Source organism: Mesoplodon bidens (genome assembly GCF_964165515.1).
Source record: "Mesoplodon bidens genome assembly, chromosome: 10".
NCBI lineage: Eukaryota > Metazoa > Chordata > Mammalia > Artiodactyla > Ziphiidae > Mesoplodon > Mesoplodon bidens.
Genome location: NC_138172.1, coordinates 82,576,434 through 82,596,004, shown reverse-complemented (window position 1 = coordinate 82,596,004; position 19,571 = coordinate 82,576,434). Strand labels below are relative to the sequence as shown.

At 48.3% G+C, this 19,571-nt stretch overlaps 1 protein-coding gene across 3 annotated transcripts; it reads left to right on the top strand.

Moving 5' to 3' along the window:
• Positions 1–1,834: 1,834 nt before the first annotated feature.
• On the top strand, positions 1,835–19,106 carry MSH5 (mutS homolog 5). Of its 3 annotated transcripts, none has more exons than XM_081245361.1 (25): positions 1,835–1,948; positions 2,179–2,329; positions 2,617–2,740; positions 3,201–3,281; positions 3,467–3,529; positions 4,240–4,361; positions 4,548–4,657; positions 4,916–4,951; positions 5,276–5,358; positions 6,492–6,537; positions 9,460–9,598; positions 9,715–9,777; positions 14,790–14,918; positions 15,216–15,288; positions 15,449–15,558; positions 15,795–15,875; positions 16,110–16,197; positions 16,434–16,623; positions 16,724–16,850; positions 17,265–17,414; positions 17,770–17,844; positions 18,048–18,191; positions 18,442–18,531; positions 18,685–18,758; positions 18,975–19,106. In XM_081245361.1, exons 2-25 carry the CDS (start codon positions 2,192–2,194, stop codon positions 19,084–19,086), a joined length of 2,448 nt encoding a protein of 815 aa, XP_081101487.1. In that variant the 5' UTR covers positions 1,835–1,948; positions 2,179–2,191; the 3' UTR covers positions 19,087–19,106. The 3 variants fall into 3 exon arrangements, with proteins under 3 accessions (XP_081101487.1, XP_081101486.1, XP_081101488.1); XM_081245360.1 differs by having other exon boundaries at positions 18,394–18,531; XM_081245362.1 differs by lacking the exon at positions 17,265–17,414 and having other exon boundaries at positions 18,394–18,531.
• The last annotated feature ends 465 nt before the right edge of the window (positions 19,107–19,571 follow it).

Here is a 19,571-nt window from a genome sequence, read left to right as displayed (position 1 = left end):
ATCTGAGGAAGGGAGGTCAAAGCAGCGCTACTTCTCAGGGTCCTTTTCTGCTCCAGCTGGTCCATGTCCACCAGAGAATCTGCCCCACAAAAATCTCCCTTTTGGGAGAAGCCTCAGGCAAATGGGACCAGCCCTGAACTCAAACAAGTTTGACAGCTTCTCCCCTGCCTCTCTTTCCCTACAGCTTTTATAGCTAGAGCTGCCTTGATCAATATTGACTTTGGCTAGCTGGCATGGCTACCCACAAAGTATTTTTCCTTAATTTCTCAGGTAACAACAGGTGATGCTTCCCTCTCCTGGTACCATCCATCAGTGCCGCATGGGTTTGAAGCCAGAGGCTATACCCCCAAATCCTGCATCAGAGAAGTTTCCCTCCCATCTCAATCTCCTTGCCCCTGCTTTTCTCCTATCTCAGTATCTCCCCTTTTCTTCCCCAGGCTTCTCTTTCCACTCTCTCCCCTTCCTCAGGTTGGTAAACCAGTCCCTAATCTCTTCCCACCCCAGATTGGAACGTGTGTCCCTCCCCAACACTCCTTAGAGCTGTCACCTGGCCTCCTCCAGGTTTCCATAGCCCCGTTGCTAAACAATTTGCCAGGGGTAACCATTAACCTAGCCCTTAACTCACTCCCCCACCTTTCTCACTAGAAGGGATTTTCCAATCATTGGTTAGCAGAGCCAGGTTACCATCTTTCCTAAGCTCCTGGGTGGGATCTCCGCATCTCAGAGTACCCAGAACAAAGCTGGGGGTGAAGATGTATTTTAAGAGGTGTTTTTAAAAGTATATAATTGTTTATTTCTTTCTCCTTCACTATCTCCTTGCTTCTCCTCCCCTCAGACACACACACTCAAAAATTAGGCTCATTGAGTAGGGATTTAATTATGTTCCCTGTTTTGAGTCCACCACCTGGCCCAGAATGAATGAATGACACCCTTCTGTCCTTAGGGTGTGTGTGTGTGTGTGTGTGTGTGTGTGTGTGTGTGCGCGCGCGCGCAGGGGTAGGGGCACGTTTCAGTAGGGGTGTAGGTGTTTTTTAGCAGGTCTGCTTCTCTCTGCCAGAACTTGGTGAAATTCGAATGCTTCCAACTTCTCTTGGGGCGCTGAAATTATTAATTAGGCCCTGTGGTGTTCCTATGGGAGTGATCATACTCTGCACCCAGGAAACAGGCAAAGGTGGGCTGAGATAGGAGCCTCGCTTCTTATTTCCGCTTATTTATTTAAAACACTCACGTAGCTCTTACTGTGTTTGCCAGGCACTGTTCTAAGCTCATTATAAATATTAAGTTAGAATTGTTGGCATAGGTTGAATTGATGTTGCTTATCTCCACTCTCCAGAAAAAACAAAAACAAAAACAAAAACCCCCCAAAAACGCGTCTCTGTTCCTTTAAGGTCGGCCTCCTCTCCAGATTACCCAACGCCCCTAGACCCGTTCCGGGGGCTCGGACTCCAGCTCTGCTAAGGACCTTCTCACAGGCTCCACCCCGTGTCAATCAAGGGCCAGAGGCCCGGTTGCTAGGCAACAGCAGAGGGCGGGAAGTTTGAACGTTCTGGCACCGCCCCATATGCGAATAGGCCAATCATCGTCCAGCCTTCTCGGCGGTCCCCTCCTCCCTCTCGCCCTGTTGGATCTCTAGGCAGGATCCGGGTTTCTTCGACCAATAGCGGCTAAGAAGGCGGGGCGTGTGCGCGCGCACCCCGCCCTCGCGTCGGCGCACCCTCCCGCAGGCCCGCGGCACTTAGTGACGCGGTCTCGCGCACGTAGCGACCCAGGTGACTGAAAAGGCGGGAAAACGCCGCGAGCTGTCCGCAACTGGGTGGGGAAGTCAAGAGCCTGAGGCTGTGATCTTGGGGGCTTGTTTGGCAGGGGCGGAGAGAGGAGGCGTGCAAAACTTGCCCCACAGGACCCTCAGACCGTCTCCAAATACAACCTTCGCGTGACAGGAATGAGGGTGGGGCGAGTGGTGTTTTCCACAGTCTGTACTTTAGTGAAATACCCGAGAAGTCGCCCCTCCAGATGCCCTGCACCTGTGACCATAGCTCTCGAAGGCCCTAGCAGCCCTGCCCCTCAGCCCTCTCCCATTAGTTCTCAGTGGAGTTGCATTTCTGCGCGCCCCGCTACCCCCGCCTCCTCGCGGGTGAGATCTCGCTCCTGAACCGCCTTCATTTTCTTCATCCACAGAGCCTCCAACGCCATGGCCTCCGTAGGAGCGACCCCAGGCAGGACGCCGCAGGGACCGGGACCCGGGGAAGCCTCGGCCAGCTTCCCCAGCCCGGCCCCAGTGCCGGACCCCCGGGAGGCCGAGGAGGAGGAAGAGGAGGAGCCCGCGGAGGTCTGGGGGTGGGGCGGAGAGGCGTTGTCGGAGGAGCAAGAGCTCGAATCTGGAGAGCAGGGAGTTGATTGGAACGTCTGGTTGTTAGACTCTAAAGGGGCTGGGAACAAGAGCTGGGCCAGTCACTTCCCTCCGCTGAATGTCGGTTTCACATTAACTGAATGGGGGTGACGATGCCTATCTCAGAGAGTTGATAAAATAATTAAAATTAAATATGGCATGCCTCAACCCTGCACTTAACGAGTGGTTGGTTCAAATATTAGTTTCCTTTCTTCTTTGCCGGACAGATTCATCTGTGTGTACTGTGGAACTCAGGATACCTGGGCATTGCCTACTATGACACTAGTGACTCCACCATCTACTTTATGCCAGATGCCCCAGACCACGAGAGCCTCAAGCTGCTCCAGAGAGGTGAGGACAGAACTAGGAATTCCTCTACTCTGGGATTAGAAACGTATTTCACTCGTAGGTCCTTACCTGACTCAATCTATTTTTATTAGTTGACCCCTAGAGGCCCCCCCTTTGTTGTTTTTAGGAATTCATCTCATTATTCACAAATGTACCAGGAGCTGGAGATACAGTCCTGGGCACATCAGTCATGTCTGTCCTTTAAGGGTTTACAGTCTAGTGATAATCTCCTGGGCACCCCTCTTCCCCTCCCACCACCCCATCAGTCTTACTACTCTTTCCTTTTCTAATCTCATGTCTGACTCCGACTTACGCTCCCAATGTGGGGGGCACTCCCTACTCTTAGAAGGAGGAAATAAGTCTCTGAGGGGTGAAGGGAGATAGCAAGGGGAGGGCTACGGGTTCCCTCTTAGTCAAAAGATAAAGATCCTTCAACTCATTTGGTCTCCATTTTCATTCCAAGTTCTGGATGAAATCGATCCCCAGTCTGTGGTCACGAGCGCCAAACAGGATGAGTCTATGACTCGGTTTCTGGGGAAGCTTGGTAAGGACTGAGTAAGGGAGAGAGGGAAAACGGGGAAGGACTAAATTATGGAATGTTCCAGGAGACTAAAGGGTCTTGGGGGGAGCTACAGCCAGGAGACCAGAATTGGGTGAGAGGGAAGGTGGGACAGCGGCAGAAGGACTGAGATGTACAGACTGATGGCCCTTTCTTTGTCTCCGTCACAGCCTCCCAAGAGCACAGAGAGCCTAAGAGACCTGAAATCATATTTTTGCCAAGTGTGGATTTTGGTATCTCCTCCCTTTTGCTTTGCCCAATCCCCCATCCCAGTTTTCTGACCCTTTCTCCTAACTCCACCTTCATCATCAGAGGTCTCCCCTCAGCCCTATCTCATTCTAAACCTTTGTGTTCTTCAAGCCCCATGACCAGTCTCCCCACGATCTCTCCTAATCCCTACCCTTTAATAACCTGCAGCTTAGGCTTGTCTAGGGATGAGGGCCTTCCGTGAGAAGAGGGAGCAGTAACACTTTTTGGTCAGCTTTGATTGTTGGCATTTTCCCCTTTAAGCCAAAGCCATTTGCCCCTTAAAAAAAAAAAAGGCACTGCCTCAGTGACCTCGTTCATCTAGAAGATGCTTCCATAACCTTCCCAGGTTTTGCAAAAAGGACAGGGAATGTTCTATCCTAAATTAGATGTGAGGGCATTCATGTTATTAGTTCCTCTGTTAATATGATTTTTTTGACCCCAAATCCCCAATTCCAGACAGATATCTTCCTCTCCTGAGCCATTTATCTTTCTCAGTTTATGTTCCCAGCCAAACCTCTTTATAGTATATGTAGAATAAAGAGTCTGAAAATTTGCCTCTTGTATCAGCTTTACGTTAACTGCCTGTGTGAATTTGGCAAGCCACATCATCTCTCTTGCTTCTGTTTTCTCATTCTTAAAATAAGGTGAAGAATCGGGCTATAAGATCTTTCCCTCCCTTCTTCCCTCAAAATAGGCCTGGAGATAAGCAAACAGCGCCTCCTTTCTGGAAACTACTCCTTCATCCCAGACTCCGTGACCGCCACTGAGAAAATCCTCTTCCTCTCCTCCATCATCCCCTTTGACTGCCTCCTCACGGTGAGATGGGTCCCGCAAGAGAAGGGCTGGGTTGCAGCAGGTTAGAGAAAGGCACAAGCACCTGGAGACTAGGTTTGAGTCCTGGGAGATACTAGCCCAGCCCTGGAAAATAATAGTTTTCCCTGGTGTCGTCCAGCCTCCAAGACGTTGGGATTTACCCCACCTCCACTACTGATCCCCTCCTAGGTTCGAGCACTTGGAGGGCTGCTGAAGTTCATGGGTCGAAGAAGAATCGGAGTTGAACTGGAAGACTGTAACGTCAGCATCCCCATCCTAGGCTTTAAGAAATTTGTGTTGTAGGTCATTTACCCTAACCTCAACCAAAGTAAGGTGGGATTGGGAGGCCTGGAAAGTAAGACGGGATGGGGGGCGTTGGCTGTGACCCATCTGGTAAAGTGCTCTAGGACACACAGGAACTCCTGAGAGGGTGTGGAGCTCTGGGGAGAAAACTGAGTCAGTACTCTTGAAGGAGAGCTAAGCGGGTATAACTTAAGAATGAACTCAGAGCTCTCATACCCCAGCCACCTTCCTTTCTGCTTGTTTTCTGTCCTCAGGACCCATCTGGTGAGCATAGATCAAGACACTTACAGGTAAGGAGATGGAGGCAGGCTGTCATCTTTGGGGAGGGAGAAGGATTAAGCTTAATGCTCTAATAATCCTTAACTGGGCTCTAATTTCTTTAATCCTGGGGCTATTAAGAGCTCTCTCCCTGAAGGAAAGAGAAGTGGGGTGAGGGGAGAGAAGAAGAAAAGCACAAAGGCGTCACCCTCCTTTTCTAAAGGGAGAAACTGAGGCAGAGAGCAGTGAGGGACAAACCTTACATCAAGACTTCATCTCAGGAGGTGTTCCCAATCCCCATTCCATTTTCTCAATTGCCTTTTAAAATACAAATTACCCTAATTTCTCCCTGATAGTGTTCTGCAGATATTTAAGAGTGAGCCTCACCCCTCAGTGTACAAAGTGGCCAGTGGACTCAAGGAGGGGCTCAGCCTCTTTGGTAGGTGTGCCCCCTCCCTCATCCCACACTACACAGGCCTGCCAGAAAAACAGCTGCCTCCAAAGATGTATCCCAGCCCCTCTCTTTCCACCTCACCCCATTGCCAGCTGTCTCTTCTGCTCCAATCCAGCTTCTTTTTTTTTTTTTCCTTAATTTTTTTATTTTTGGCTGCGTTAGGTCTTCGTTGCTGCACTCAGCCTTTCTCTAGTTGCAGCGAACGGGGGCTGCTCTTCATTGCGGTGTGCAGGCTTCTCATTGCAGTGGCTTCTCTTGTTGCGGAGCACGGGCTCTAGGCGTGGGGGCTTCAGTAGTTGCCGCGCGTGGGCTCAGTAGTTGTGGCTCGCGGGTTCTATAGCGCAGGCTCAGTAGTTGTGAAGCACGGGCTTAGTTGCTCTGCGGCATGTGGGATCTTTCCAGATCAGGGCTCGAACCCGTGTCCCCTGCATTGGCAGGTGGATTCTTAACCACTACGCTACCAGGGAAGTCCCAATCCAGCTTTATTATCCTCTTTGTACCCTCCCTCAGTTTGGCCATCTTCCCGAAACCTTGTCCAGTATAGTTGTCCAGTGTCATTTGCGTATCATTTCTTACTCTACCAATTCCATGTTTATTCCTTGGGTTTGTATGAATATTTCTACTAGTGGTGTACCTGTCTAGGGACTTTGGGAGGCCCTATGTATAGAGGAGAGTTATGTAACTGCATAACTCCCATGTTTGCTTTGCATAGAGTCTTTATTTCCTATAGTTGTTTCAGGCTTTAGGGTGTACTGGGGACATCACCCCAAGTAAACACATGGTTTCACTGTGCATCTTAGTGGGTTGTGTCTAATGTTTATGTGTATGTGTTGGGCTTTTTGTGAGTCTAATTATGCCTGCTCTGCATATTTTTCTGGCTGAGTGTTCCTGTGAGCGCCCATTCCTCCCCCAAGCCCATGTAAGGTAATCCTGGCTCAGACTTGTGACCACACGCTGGCTTTGGCTGCCTTTGTGTCCTGTATCTGGGGAACGCCCCACAGGCCAGCCAGCCGAACACCCAAACCTCTGACCCTGATGCCTCAGCTTAGACACATCCATACATTGCTTTCCCTGACCCTGCTTGTAACAGGCTCACTCCATACCCCAATTCCCAACAGGAATCCTCAACAGATGCCGCTGTAAGTGGGGAGAGAAACTGCTCAGGTGAGTAAGAGTCACACACGTGCTACAGGTTAATGCAGGCAATCTGTAGACTCAAACACACCACCCTTAGTAGTAATGAAAACAACTGCCCTTTCCCAAATGCTGGCTAAATGCATTTAATCCTTACAACGACCCCATGTGGTAGCTAGTGTTATTCTCATTTTACGTTGTCAGCACAGATGCACATGTACCCACTGATGATACACAGACTTTCACACATACACGCAGCAGAAGCAGAATCACAAGACAGCAATGTACACATGGTAATATCTTTAATTATTAAAAACATACTTCAAATTTGAGCTGTTCTCTGATGACTCTCAAATATGTATCTCTAGTTCCGAGCTCAATTATGTGGAATGCTCTTTGCACATCATCGCCACCTGCAATTTCCACAGGCAGCTCAAACTCAGAGCATCCAAACTGACACCCACTGGCCCTGTTCCTCTTCCTGCATTCCCTTTTCTGGTTAATGGCATTGCTGGCAATATAGCTTCTCAAGCTCTGAACCTTGGATTGATGCTTCTCCCTCACCCCCCATATTCAATTATTCACTGAGACCTATTGATTCTATCCAGAAATGTCTCTCTCAGCCATCCCCTTCTCCCTCTTTCCTCTGCTCTAACTCTGGCTATCTTCATTTCTAACCTGGAACATTGCATTCACCTTCAAACTGGTCTCTCTGCCTCTAAACGCTTCTTTTTCCAATGTGTTCTTCATTCCAAAATAGAGGTCTGAGCATGTCACGCCCCCACCCCCCTTTTTTTTAAAGCTTAAGTAGAAAAAAAACATAAATCTCGGGAGGTTTCCACATTACCTGCATGATTAAGGGTCGCATCTTTAGCAGTATGGCATTCAGGGCCCCTCAATTTTAATTTCCAGGCTTACCTCCTCATACCCATGTTTCGTTTTGTTTTGTTTTGTTTTTTCGGTCGTGCGGCTTGTGGGATCTTAGTTCCCCAACGAGGGATTAAACCCAGGCCCTCAGCAGTGAAGGTGTGGAGTCCTAACCACTGGACCGCCAGGGAATTCCCCCTCAAGCCTATGTTTATGCTGTTCCCTCTGGAAAGTCTTTCCCCTGCTCTCCACCTGTCAAAATCTTACATCTTCTTGCAACCCCACTATCAGCTTTCTGGTGAAGCTTTCACAGGCACCTCTGAGGAGACTGACATGCACTGTGCTGTGTGGTCACAATAGTGCTTGTTTGTAGTTTCTAGGTGCACGGTGGGAAGTAGTTGGTGAATCTACTTGCCCTCATAGCTGTGAGTGAACTCTATGCAGCGGCCCGTTCCTGTTAGCTCAGCACCTGGCCTTGTATGCAGTAGAATGCAAGCACACTGGTTACACCATCTCTAAAAACTCAGGGAACCTTAGCTAGCCTGCAGGTGCGCAACCTTTTCCCCATGCCACCTGCCCTGCAATGTATGTCTTTTGGAGGTTAATTTAGGATTATCTCTGAGGCCACCTCCAGGTAATTGGTGGGGTGATTTAATTACCTCGAAGTTCTTCTCTAGTGCTTCAGGCACAGATCTCTAGTCTCAACCAGGGATGAAAGGGAAGGAATTCTCAAAGGAGAAGAGAACTGAGTTAAAGGTGAGGGAGGGGTGCAGATTCCTTAGATAGGATCCTGCAGGGCATAGAATCACAATCTGATGATCAGCCAAGGGCCCAGCTGGCCTGAAGCCAAACAGGGCACCTGGAAGGTGACTAAATGTCACAGTATGCTCTAAAGAGCACTGTCCTAGCACTCTGGAGACCTGAGTTTGAGATCCAGTTGTACTTCTTACTAGCTGCATGACTTTGGACAATTTGCTTACCTTCTAAGGGCCTCATCCCCTCAGCTGACTTGAGTCTGGCTCGACTAAGACCTCCAGGCACTCGAAGTACATGAGTCAGAGCTACCCAGGTGTTTTATAAGAAAGTCTGGTGAGGCTCGTGCTCTCCAGGTGGGGCGGGTATTCACAGACTGGCCTACGCTGCCTCAGACACCTCCGCTCCTCTGTGGCCAAGGAGCAGAGGTGCCTAAACCCACCCTCGAATCCACATGAGTCTTGCACTTCATTCTAACCTGGGGTGTTCTAACCCAGGGTAGCTGGCCGTAGACTACAGTGTGAGATACACATCCTTAGGCCCCAGTGTCTCCACAGGTTGGCTCTTACACAAAATGATATGCCTAATGGCTTGCTCTAATGTAGGAAAGAATCCATGGGCTCCCAGGTCCTTGTAGAATCTCACACTCTTCATAGCCATAGGGAGATAGGGGTACCCAGAATTAGACGAACACAGATAAGACAGTTATTTCTGTATAATAATTTAATTTATTAGGAAATAACCTCAGACACAGAAAAGGTAATAATAATATAAACCTCGATGTGTTTCCACTAGCCAATTTAAAAATAAGACAATGTTATCGAAACCCTTTATCTCTACCCAATACTTTCTTCTCTGCAGGGATGAACATTATCACGAATTGAGGACTTATTCTACATGGAACAGTTATATACTTCCATAGGAAGAACATGAAAAGACATGAATGTCTGTGCTATTTCACAGCTAAATACAGATACACAAACTTTCTGACTCCTACTCAGCTGCAGAGAGAGCTAGAGTGTTGGCATTCAAACGCCTCAACACACTGCTCTCCCTCTAAAATACTGACAAATTCCATCACATATCCACATAGAAGGACACATGGTCATATCCATCAAAACCGAGATACACACAGTTGTGCTCACATCCAGAGATTTTCAGTAGATGCGAGTAACCACACCTGCATAGATAGGGCACTGTACTTACCAGTGCAGATACATATTGCCGCAATCCCCAGGGACCTCCAAATGCACATTTTTCACAAATTGAGATCAAGACAGTGATGAGAACAGATGTAATTTCTGGTCTCCTCACTCCAACCCTCACTTCCAGGCTATGGTTCACACGTCCAACCCAGGACCTGGGGGAACTAAATTCCCGTCTGGATGTCATTCAGTTTTTCCTGTTACCCCAGAATCTGGACATGGCTCAGATGCTGCATCGATTGCTGGGTCACATCAAGAACGTGCCTGTGAGCTCGGGGTTGGGGGCAGGGAGGTGGGGAAGGAGGTTGAGGGGTGCTGGGCATCTTGAGGGGCATTAGGGCGGGAGAAGGCAAACAGCGGCTGTCTCCTTGTTTGACTCTAGCTGATTCTTAAGCGCATGAAGTTGTCCCACACCAAGGTCAGTGACTGGCAGGTTCTCTACAAGGTAAGACCTCCCTTCTTGAATCTAGAAGTCCAGGTTAAGACCCCCAGCATGTGTTCCAAATCCTCTTTACTCTCGTCACCCGGTCCAATTTTATCCCAACACCTTTAAAAAAACTTTGCACTGTGGAAATTGTCAAAAAAAATTTAGAGAGAATAATACAATGAACTCCCATGTACCCACCATGTAGCTTTAACACTTTGACTCATACAAATCTTGTTTCATGTATATCTTCTCTCACTTTCCTTTTCCTGTATTATTTTGAAGCAATTCCCAGCCATCATATAATTGCACCCATAAATATTTCAATATGCTTTCTAAAAGAAAATTATTTTTAAAAAAGAATAACAATGCCATTATCTTATCTAAAAATTAATGTAATTCTTTAATATTAATTATCTCATGTTTATTTCTATTCATCTCTTTAATGATTTTTTTAAATTACAGTTTGTTTAATTAGGATCAAAATATGTTCATATAACGATGGGATGATGTCTTTCTGAGTCTCCTTTATGGGTTCCTTCTCCATTTCACCATTCTCTCTCTCTCTCTGTCTCTCTGTCTCTCTCTCTCTCTCCCTCTCCCTCTCTCCCCCTCCCTCTCTCCCTCCCTCCCCCTCTCCCCCCCTCCCCTCCTCTCGCCATCTCTCCATATATATATCTTTCCCCCTTGCAACGTATTTCTTGAAGAAGCTGGATTATTTGTCCTACAGAGTTTTCCTTAGCCTGAATTTCACTGATTACATTCCCTGTTTTTGACATGTTTCTCTCTATTCTAGAATTTCTGTAAATTAATAGTTGAATCTAGAAGCTTGATCAGGTTCAAGTCTAATTTTTTTCAATAGTGTTTCATAAATGGAGGAACATAATGTCAGTATGTCTGACTCTCCTTTTGTGACGATAGCAGTCTTTGATGTTTAATATCTAAGTCCATTAGTTCTTTAGAGATTGCAAAGTAGTGTTATTCTAATTCTTTCTTCATTTATTAGAATGTTTCTGGAAGGAAGACTTCCTCTCATCTACTCTTTGGTTACCTAGTGATATCACAGAACATTGCTTGATTTTTTTCCCCCTGATTTTATCTGTCCAGCTATCAGCAAATACGAAATTAGTTCCATAATCCTCCAAGGCAACCAATGAGTTTTTTTGGTTGCTGTTGTTGTTTTAGTATCATTACAAACTTACAGATTTCTTCGTGCTTCAGGCCACTGCATTTTTTTTTTTTTTTTGCGGTACGTGGGCCTCTCACTGTTGTGGCCTCTCCCGTTGCGGAGCACAGGCTCCGGATGCACAGGCTCAGCGGCCATGGCTCACGGGCCCAGCTGCTCCGCGGCATATGGGATCCTCCCGGACCGGGGCACGAACCCGTATCCCCTGCATCGGCAGGCGGACTCTCAACCACTGCGCCACCAGGGAGGCCCAGGCCACTGCATTTTTAATCTTTACACATGTTCGAGATATTCCACCTTTGGCCAGTGGGAGCCTCTTCATGTTGGCTTCTGAGTCCTTTAACATGACACTAGTAGACTTGGATAGCTTCCCCACTCTCTGGTTTGACAAGATGTACCAGATATACCATTTACACCTACTGGTTCTGACCCGGAACCAGACATGAGGAGCCCTGGTTCCTTTTAGTGAGAAATGGTATTTCTGTATACCACAGTGAGTGCTAGAGGGTACTCAGCATGTTTTGCTTATTGCTTGTAGGCCTTTTCTGTGGACAGATCTAGGAACTTAAAAAAAAAAAAAACATGATAAATTAGTACTGACATCACCTATTTATTTTATTTTAGTGTTTTAGATATCCAGAGATCACTATATCTATATTCTTTTCTTTAATTAATTTTTTTTGAGTATAGTTGATTTACAATATTGTCTGCTGTATAGCAAAGTGAATCAGTTATACATAAATGTATATCCACTCTTTTTTAGATTCTTTTCCCATTTAGGTCATTACAGAGTATTGAGTAGAGTTCCCTGTGCTATACAGTAGGTCCTTATTAGGTATCTATTTTATATATAGTAGTGTGTATATGTCAATCCCAATCTCCCAATTTATCCCTCCCCCACCGTTTCCCCCTTGGTAACCATTAGTTTGTTTTCTACATCTGTGACATCACCTATTTAAATTCAGCACCACAGGGTTCTTACCTTGTATATTCCACTTTCATCCTCTTCAATATTTCCTTCTTCCATACTGGAGATTCTGTGTCTCAATAACACTAGGAATGAGAAAATCAAAGTATCACTTACTTGCTTTTTCCTACGTTACATCCACAACAGTCTTAGAATAGCAATATCACCATTACTACCAAAACTATGATTATTGAATACTATTTAACATTTTTTGGGGGGAAGGAGGGATAGTTCTTTCTGTTCTCCCTAGGATATACAGTCAAATTGCTGTGTTTTAGTCACTACTTCAAGTGGTTATGTCACTATCTGGATATACATTATGTTCATTTCATTCTTTTTTTTGATTTTTAATAATTGCTTCTTAAAATTTAATCTTATAATTATGTAGAATATTTACACAGTTCCAAAGTCAAATCTCCCAAACAAGGTATAGTCAATTAATTGTAGCTTCTATCCCTTTCCCCTCTCTCCACCTATAGATAACCTTAAAAAAAATTTTTTTTGGCTTAAATAAGTTTATCTTTTTTTTTTTTTTTTTTTTTTTTTTTTTTGTAGTACGCGGGCCTCTCACTGCTGCGGCCTCTCCCGTTGCGGAGCACAGGCTCCGGACGCGCAGGCCCAGCGGCCATGGCTCACGGGCCCAGCCGCTCCGCGGCACATGGGATCCTCCCAGACCGGGGCACGAACCCGCATCCCCCGCATCGGCAGGCGGACTCCCAACCACTGCGCCACCAGGGAGGCCCAATAAGTTTATCTTTTATAGAAAAGGATAAAAATAAGCAGTCCATGATTTTTGGGTGGTTTCATAAAGTCCTCAGTGACCCAGTCTCCTTCTGTCTTCCTGTTCTGCCATCCTCAGCATGTGGCTTCTACCCCCTCGCTCAAGATAGCAAGGTGAATTCCAGCTGTAATATCTGCTTTCCAGCTACTCCTCGTCCACTGCTATTCGAAGTTTCCAGTGACTGTCTGAAGTTTCTCTGTGCATGGTTTCAGTTTCCAGCTTTTTTGCTGCAGCAGCTGCTATAGTTCTGTTCCCAGTGAATTTGAGGTTCTTGATGTCTCATTGCAGAAAGAATTCAGTGAGAAACAAAGGTATAGTTAAGAAGTGGATTTATTTAGGGAGAAACACACTCCACAGACAGAGTGTGGGCCATCTCAGAAGGCGACAGAGCCTAAAAAAAAAAAATATATTTTTAATTTAAATTTATTTATTTATTTTTGGCTGCATCGGGTCTTTGTTGCTGCGCACGGGCTTTCTCTAGTCGAGTCGAGCAGGGGCTACTCTTTGTTGTGGTGTGCGGACTTCTCATTGCGGTGGCTTCCCTTGTTGCAGAGCACGGGCTCTAGGTGCGCGGGCTTCGGTAGTTGTGGAACGTGGGCTCAGTAGTTGTGGCTTGTGGGCTCTAGAGTGCAGGCTCAGTAGTTGTGGTGCACGGGCTTCAGTAGTTGTGGCTCATGGGCCCTAGCGCAGCCTCAGTAGTTGTGGCACACATGCTTAGTTGTTCCGTGGCACGTGGGATCTTCCCCGAGCAGGGCTCGAACCCATGTCCCCTGCATTGGCAGGCGGGTTTTTAACCACTGCGCCACCAGGGAAGCCCTCTACAGTATATTTACCTAACACATAAAGTAGTTTCAGTTTTATTTGACGTGAGCAGATGTGTGTGACTATTTGTATATTCCCTCCCACTACTTAACATTTATCCTTGGCTTCAGCCAGGCCAGGCTCCGCATTCAAGCACTCTGCCTGGGAGACCCACCATGTTCCTGCTCAGGATAGCATGGTGGTTAAAAGCCAGACACCTGGGCTCAATTCCCAGCTCTTCTGTTTACTCTCTGTGAGACCTCGAGCAAATTGTGTTACCTCTTTGTGCTTCAGGTTGCTCACCTGTAAAATGGAGTCATGCTAGTCCCTATCTCCTAGGATTCTTTTGAGAATTGAATGAAATTAACACATGTAAAAAGTTTAGAATATTGCCTGGCGGGTACTAAACATTCAATAAGTGTTAGTTCTTATTCCTGTGTCTATTCATTTGCCCATGCTCTTGCCCCCACCTAGAATACACTCCTCCCTTTGGAATTGCCTTATTCAAGACCAAGCCCATTTCTTTTTCTCTGCAAAGATATCCCAACTATTTTAGCCCATATTAGTCTTATTCTCTGAACTTCCTTAGTAATTTTAGTCAGTTTCACAACTTGGTCAATCCTTTTTGTGGGTAGTCATTGTTTTTGTTGCTTGTTTCCATAATGGCTAGATTATAAACTCTTTGGTTTATACACTTTATATATCCTCTGTCACAGAGTGAGGCTCAGTCAATGTCCTTTGGATTGGGTCTATCCACTCAGTCTAATCCCTGGTTAGAGCAGCCACCTCAGGTCACTGACTTTCACGCTGGGGAATTAATTCTCAGTGACTCTCACCCATCCTCTCTTCTTGCTGTCTCTTACCCGAATGCTGTCATTGCCCCTTCTGCTCATTTACTTCTTCTCTGCCTTTCATATCCCTATTTCTCTTTCTCCTTCCTCTGTACAAACTTCTCTCTTGGGATATTGTACAAATCTCTATCAAAGCAACTACCACTTTATTTTTAAATCTTCTGGGTGTATTTCTGTCTTCCTTACTAGACCACGAGCCCATCTAGGACAAGGGACCCAGTTGTCTTTGTTGTCTTTGGAGCCTCAGTGTTTAGTGTGGTGCCTGGTGAAGAGTTCTGCAGATTCTATTTTCTCTCTCACTGTTTCTTTTTTGCATTTGAGATCTTCTCTCTGTCTCTGTTATTGTGTTTTTCCCTATTGGTCTTTGTTCTTCTCAGTCCATCCCTGTTCTCTTGCCTAAGCCTGGCCTGGGTATGGACCACCCTCCTCTGTCCATTTCTCCTACAGACAGTGTACAGTGCCCTGGGCCTGAGGGATGCTTGCCGCTCCCTGCCCCAGTCCATTCAGCTCTTTCGGGACATTGCCCAAGAGTTCTCTGATGACCTACACCACATTGCCAGCCTCATTGGGAAAGTGGTGAGTGGAAGGAAAGAGGCGGAGCTCCTGGGAAACTAGGGGAGAGGTGGGTTTGGGTAATAGAGAACGACTGGGCTCTGGGGAATGTGGTGTGGAAGATGGGGATGCACGGGAGACACTGAGGTCAGCTGGATGACCAAGGGATGGGATGGTGAGAGGAGATGGCAAAATATCAGGGATCTGCTTGGAGGCTTGGAGGGTTAGGGTTAAAGCAGGGGCTGAAGGGGCCCAAGTAGAGGTGAGGAACAGGACGAGATGGTGCTGGATGTAAAGAACCTGGACTTCTTGTCTCCTCAGGTGGACTTTGAGGGCAGTCTTGCTGAAAATCGCTTCACAGTCCTCCCCAACATAGATCCTGAAATTGATGAGAGTGAGTGTTAGGTGTACGGGTGGGCCTGTGAGGCCTGAAACATGAGCCTGCCCGTTGATGGGGTACCATTCTCGGTAGGCGGCCACTACAACTGGGGATAATCATCGCAACCAGAGCAGGAACCTTACTTTTGATATCCACGTGTCTTTCACCCTCCTAGAAAAACGAAGGCTGACAGGACTTCCCAGTTTCCTCACTGAGGTGGCTCGGAAGGAGCTGGAAAATCTGGACCCCCGTATTCCTTCATGCAGTGTCATCTACATCCCTTTGGTGAGGGCAGGAGGGTGGGTGTGCTCCCCAGGGGTTTTTTAGGGGGACATTAGGCTTATGAAGGACACATTAGTAGATAAGAAAACCCTGGAGAAATCTGAAGAACATGAACACTTTTTGGTGGCTTTAGCCCCCTGAGGGAAGCACTGGGGGATATAGGGGACTCTGGCTTCCTCTAAGGAAAGAAAGTGCCCAGTACCTCACTCTCTACTTTATCTCTTCTCTACTCTCCACAGATTGGCTTCCTTCTTTGTATTCCCCGCCTGCCTTCCATGGTGGAGACCAATGACTTTGAGATTGAGGGTCTGGATTTCATGGTGAGACCCTTGACCTCTGTAGGGGTTGATAAGGAAAGTGAATGAGCAGCTGAGAGGAAGGCCTTACCCCATATCAGCACTGCCCAATGTGGGATCCGTCTTCTGTTGTTTTACTCTGATCTTTACCAGCTCTGAGACAAAGGAGAAAGAAATCAAGGTCAGGGCTGGAGCGGGGGTTAGAGAGGATGAGGATCGAGAGAAGCAAAGCCCATAGCTTTGAACCCTTGTATCCAGTTCCTCTCAGAGGAGAAGCTTCACTATCGTAGTGCTCGAACCAAGGAGCTGGATGCATTGCTGGGGGACCTGCACTGCGACATCCGGGGTGAGGAGAAGCGAGTGGCTGGAGCGGAGTGGGCAGCATGGAGATGATTCTGATAGGCTCCTTTCCTTCCTGCTATTGCTCTCTCTCTCTCTCTCTGACTCTGCCTTTTCTGAATGTCTCTGGGTATTTCAGATGGTATCTGCAAGCCTGTTTCTGGGTCCCTCTGCTGGCCTCTTTGTCTCTCCTTCACTTTCCCCTGGAGCTGACCCCCAGCTCCCTCCCTTACCTGCCCCCAGACCAGGAGACCCTGCTGATGTACCAGCTGCAGTGCCAGGTGCTGGCACGGGCAGCTGTCTTGACCCGTGTGTTGGACCTTGCCTCCCGCCTGGACGTCCTCTTGGCTCTTGCCAGTGCCGCCCGGGACTATGGCTACTCAAGGCCCCGTTACTCCCCACGGCTCCTAGGGGTACGAATCCAGAATGGCAGGTGAGAACAGAAAAGGGTGGAGGCATAGACAAGAGGGGCCCAAAGGCCCCATCTTCTGCATCCACAGGCCATGTGCAAGGTACCTCTCCACCCACTGCAGGCATCCTCTGATGGAACTCTGTGCCCGAACCTTCGTGCCCAACTCCGCAGAATGCGGGGGGAACGAAGGGAGGGTCAAAGTCATCACTGGACCCAACTCCTCAGGGAAGAGCATATACCTCAAACAGGTAGAGGAATCCCTACAAACTGGGCCTCTGGGATCTTCTCCATTGTCTCCATCTCCCACCTGCCAGTCAACCCAGGTCCTTACAGCTCTTCTCCCCGTGTTCTGACCCCAGCTGTCATGAAAAGACCGTAACCCACACCCGCCGCTCCTCTTCCTCCCAAGTTCTCATTCTCTACCTGAGGGAGAGCCATGCTCTAATGATTGTTCCATGGCCTGAATTCTCCTCCCCCACCTCTGAATTAAAGTGTACCTTTGCTCACTCCCTGCCCTTTACTGATTCTAAAGCGAGCAGAAGGGGCTGTGATCTTCTGTTAAACTGTGTCCATCTCTCTTGATCTATTGTTCTCCCCTCAGTTTAGCCTCACCTTCACCTCAGCCACACGAGGCACCGGGCCCTGTCTCCTCCCCTATTCAGGTAGGCTTGATCACGTTCATGGCCCTGGTGGGCAGCTTTGTGCCAGCAGAGGAAGCCGAAATCGGGGCAGTAGACGCCATCTTCACCCGAATCCATAGCTGTGAATCCATCTCCCTTGGCCTCTCTACCTTCATGATCGACCTCAACCAGGTCAAAAGGAGGGAGGGTTGGGGGAGGGGGATAATGGGGAAGGAACCCTACCCGTGAAAAATGTCAGAACAGGAGAAACGTTCCTTCTGCTGCCTGCTCTCTACACTAGGGGCAGGGAGCACCCAGTTCAGAGACCAGGAGAATCAATACCGCGAACCTTTATCGATCCCCGGCTTTGTGTGAGGCACTGTTGGCAATGAAAGGATGAACAAAACGTGTCTCGCCGTTAAAGAACTTGCAGTCCAGTTGGGTGGACACATACACAAGCAGCTTTACTGCCAGGCAGACTGTGGTCAGTGCGTTACAGGCCTCGAATGTTTCTGAAACTCTCCCTTGTCCACCTGGTACCCAGCAGGTGGCGAAAGCAGTGAACAATGCCACCGAGCGGTCGCTGGTCCTTATCGATGAATTCGGAAAGGGAACCAACACGGTAAGGGGAGAAGCTGTTGAGGAGTTAAGGAGGGGAAAATGAAGGAGGGCTAAGGAACAAGAGGGTGCGGCTGCGCCTCTGGAAAAGAATAGGGGTGTGTGGGTGGAAAAGAAACAGAGTGTGAGGCGGGAGAGGCCTGGCAGGAGGAGAGGGGCGCATGGGGCACCTGTGGTTCCACAGCCTCACCCTTGCCCTCTGCACAGGTGGATGGGCTCGCGCTTCTGGCGGCCGTGATCCGACACTGGCTGGCGCTTGGGCCCACGTGCCCCCACATCTTCGTGGCCACCAACTTTCTGAGCCTCATTCAGCTACAGCTGCTGCCACAGGGGCCCCTCGTGCAGTATTTGGTGAGGAAACCAATCCAGCTCCCTAGGGGCTCCTAGGCCGAGCATTTCCCAGAGCTGGGAACTGGCTTCTCCGTCAGAACAGGGGCTCCTTGAGCACAGGGACCATGTCCCTTCCTGTTTCTCACTCTCCACAGCAACTGACCAAGGGACTGGGGCGGGAAGCAGAATGACTGATAACATTCCCCTTTTATTCTCTTTTAAGACCATGGAGACCTGTGAAGATGGGAATGACCTTGTCTTCTTCTATCAGGTTTGTGAAGGTGTTGCCAGTGCCAGCCATGCCTCCCACACAGCTGCCCAGGCTGGGCTTCCTGAGAAACTCATTGCTCGCGGCAAGGAGGTGAGGTCCAAACAGCAACCGCCTCCATCAGGGCTCCCTTCCACTGTCCCTGTTTCTCTGAGGGACCTGGATTTCTGGGCCCATGGGATTTCTGACCCTTACTCTCTCTGCTCTCACCCACTCCCACCCCTGCCCCTTCCTCCTTGGTCCTAGGTCTCAGACTTGATCTGCAGTGGAAAGCCCATCAAGCCTGTCAAGGAGCTGCTAAAGGAGAAACAAATGGAAAAGTGAGTGCAGGCCCAGGGTCCTTGTTCTCTCTAGCATGTTCTGCAGCTCTTCTGCCCCTTTCAGGGACTCAGACTTGCCCTTTAAAGATTCAAAATTTCTTCCTGAAATTGCTAAATTCTCAAGGTCTCGGGTTTCCTGTGCTGCATCCTCTTCCCTCTGCTCAGGGATTCTGTTATCCATGCTTCCATAAATCTCACTGTTCTCTCTCCCCTCAGTTGCCAGATGTTAGTAGACAAGTTTCTGACACTGGACTTGGAAGATCCCAGTCTGGACCTGGACGTTTTCATGAGTCAGGAAGTGCTGCCTGCTGCCACCGCCATCCTCTGAGAGTCCTTCCTGGGCTCTCCACACCCCAAACCCCGGGAGGCTGCCAGGCCCTCTTTGTTTCCTTACCTCCTTCACACCCAGAGTTCTCAGTTTCCCTGGAAATTTTGTTTCATGTTAGTAATAAAGTTTATTTTGGAGAAAGTTACTGTTTCCTTAGACGAGCCAAAACAGAACAAGAGAGTAGGAAAGAGATGAAACAGGAAGCAGCAGGCCACAGAGGGACCTGCCCCGCCTCCTTAGAAATAAAGTATCACTGCTGGAGGGAGGCCCTCGGGGTCTACCCAGGGGGACTTCATGAGAACCAGCCACTTCAACAGACCCCACAGAAACAGATGAGAAGACGGGAGCCCAAGGGAGATGTTCTTTCCCCTCAAAGTAGGAACACCTCAGCCTGAGACAGACCCAGCAGGAAGGGCTCTGGGAGGCTGAAAGACTAGGCCGGACCGGTGCAAGGCCGGGGGGAAAGGGAGGGACCAGCCCTGCAC

Bases quoted from the DNA above. Each gene is read 5' to 3' on its own strand.
- MSH5 (XM_081245360.1), top strand. From the start codon at position 2,192: ATGGCCTCCGTAGGAGCGACCCCAGGCAGGACGCCGCAGGGACCGGGA. The intron at 4,658-4,915 runs GTAGGTCATTTA...TTCTGTCCTCAG, and splicing joins GGCTTTAAGAAATTTGTGTT to GACCCATCTGGTGAGCATAG. The intron at 9,778-14,789 runs GTAAGACCTCCC...TTTCTCCTACAG, and splicing joins ACTGGCAGGTTCTCTACAAG to ACAGTGTACAGTGCCCTGGG.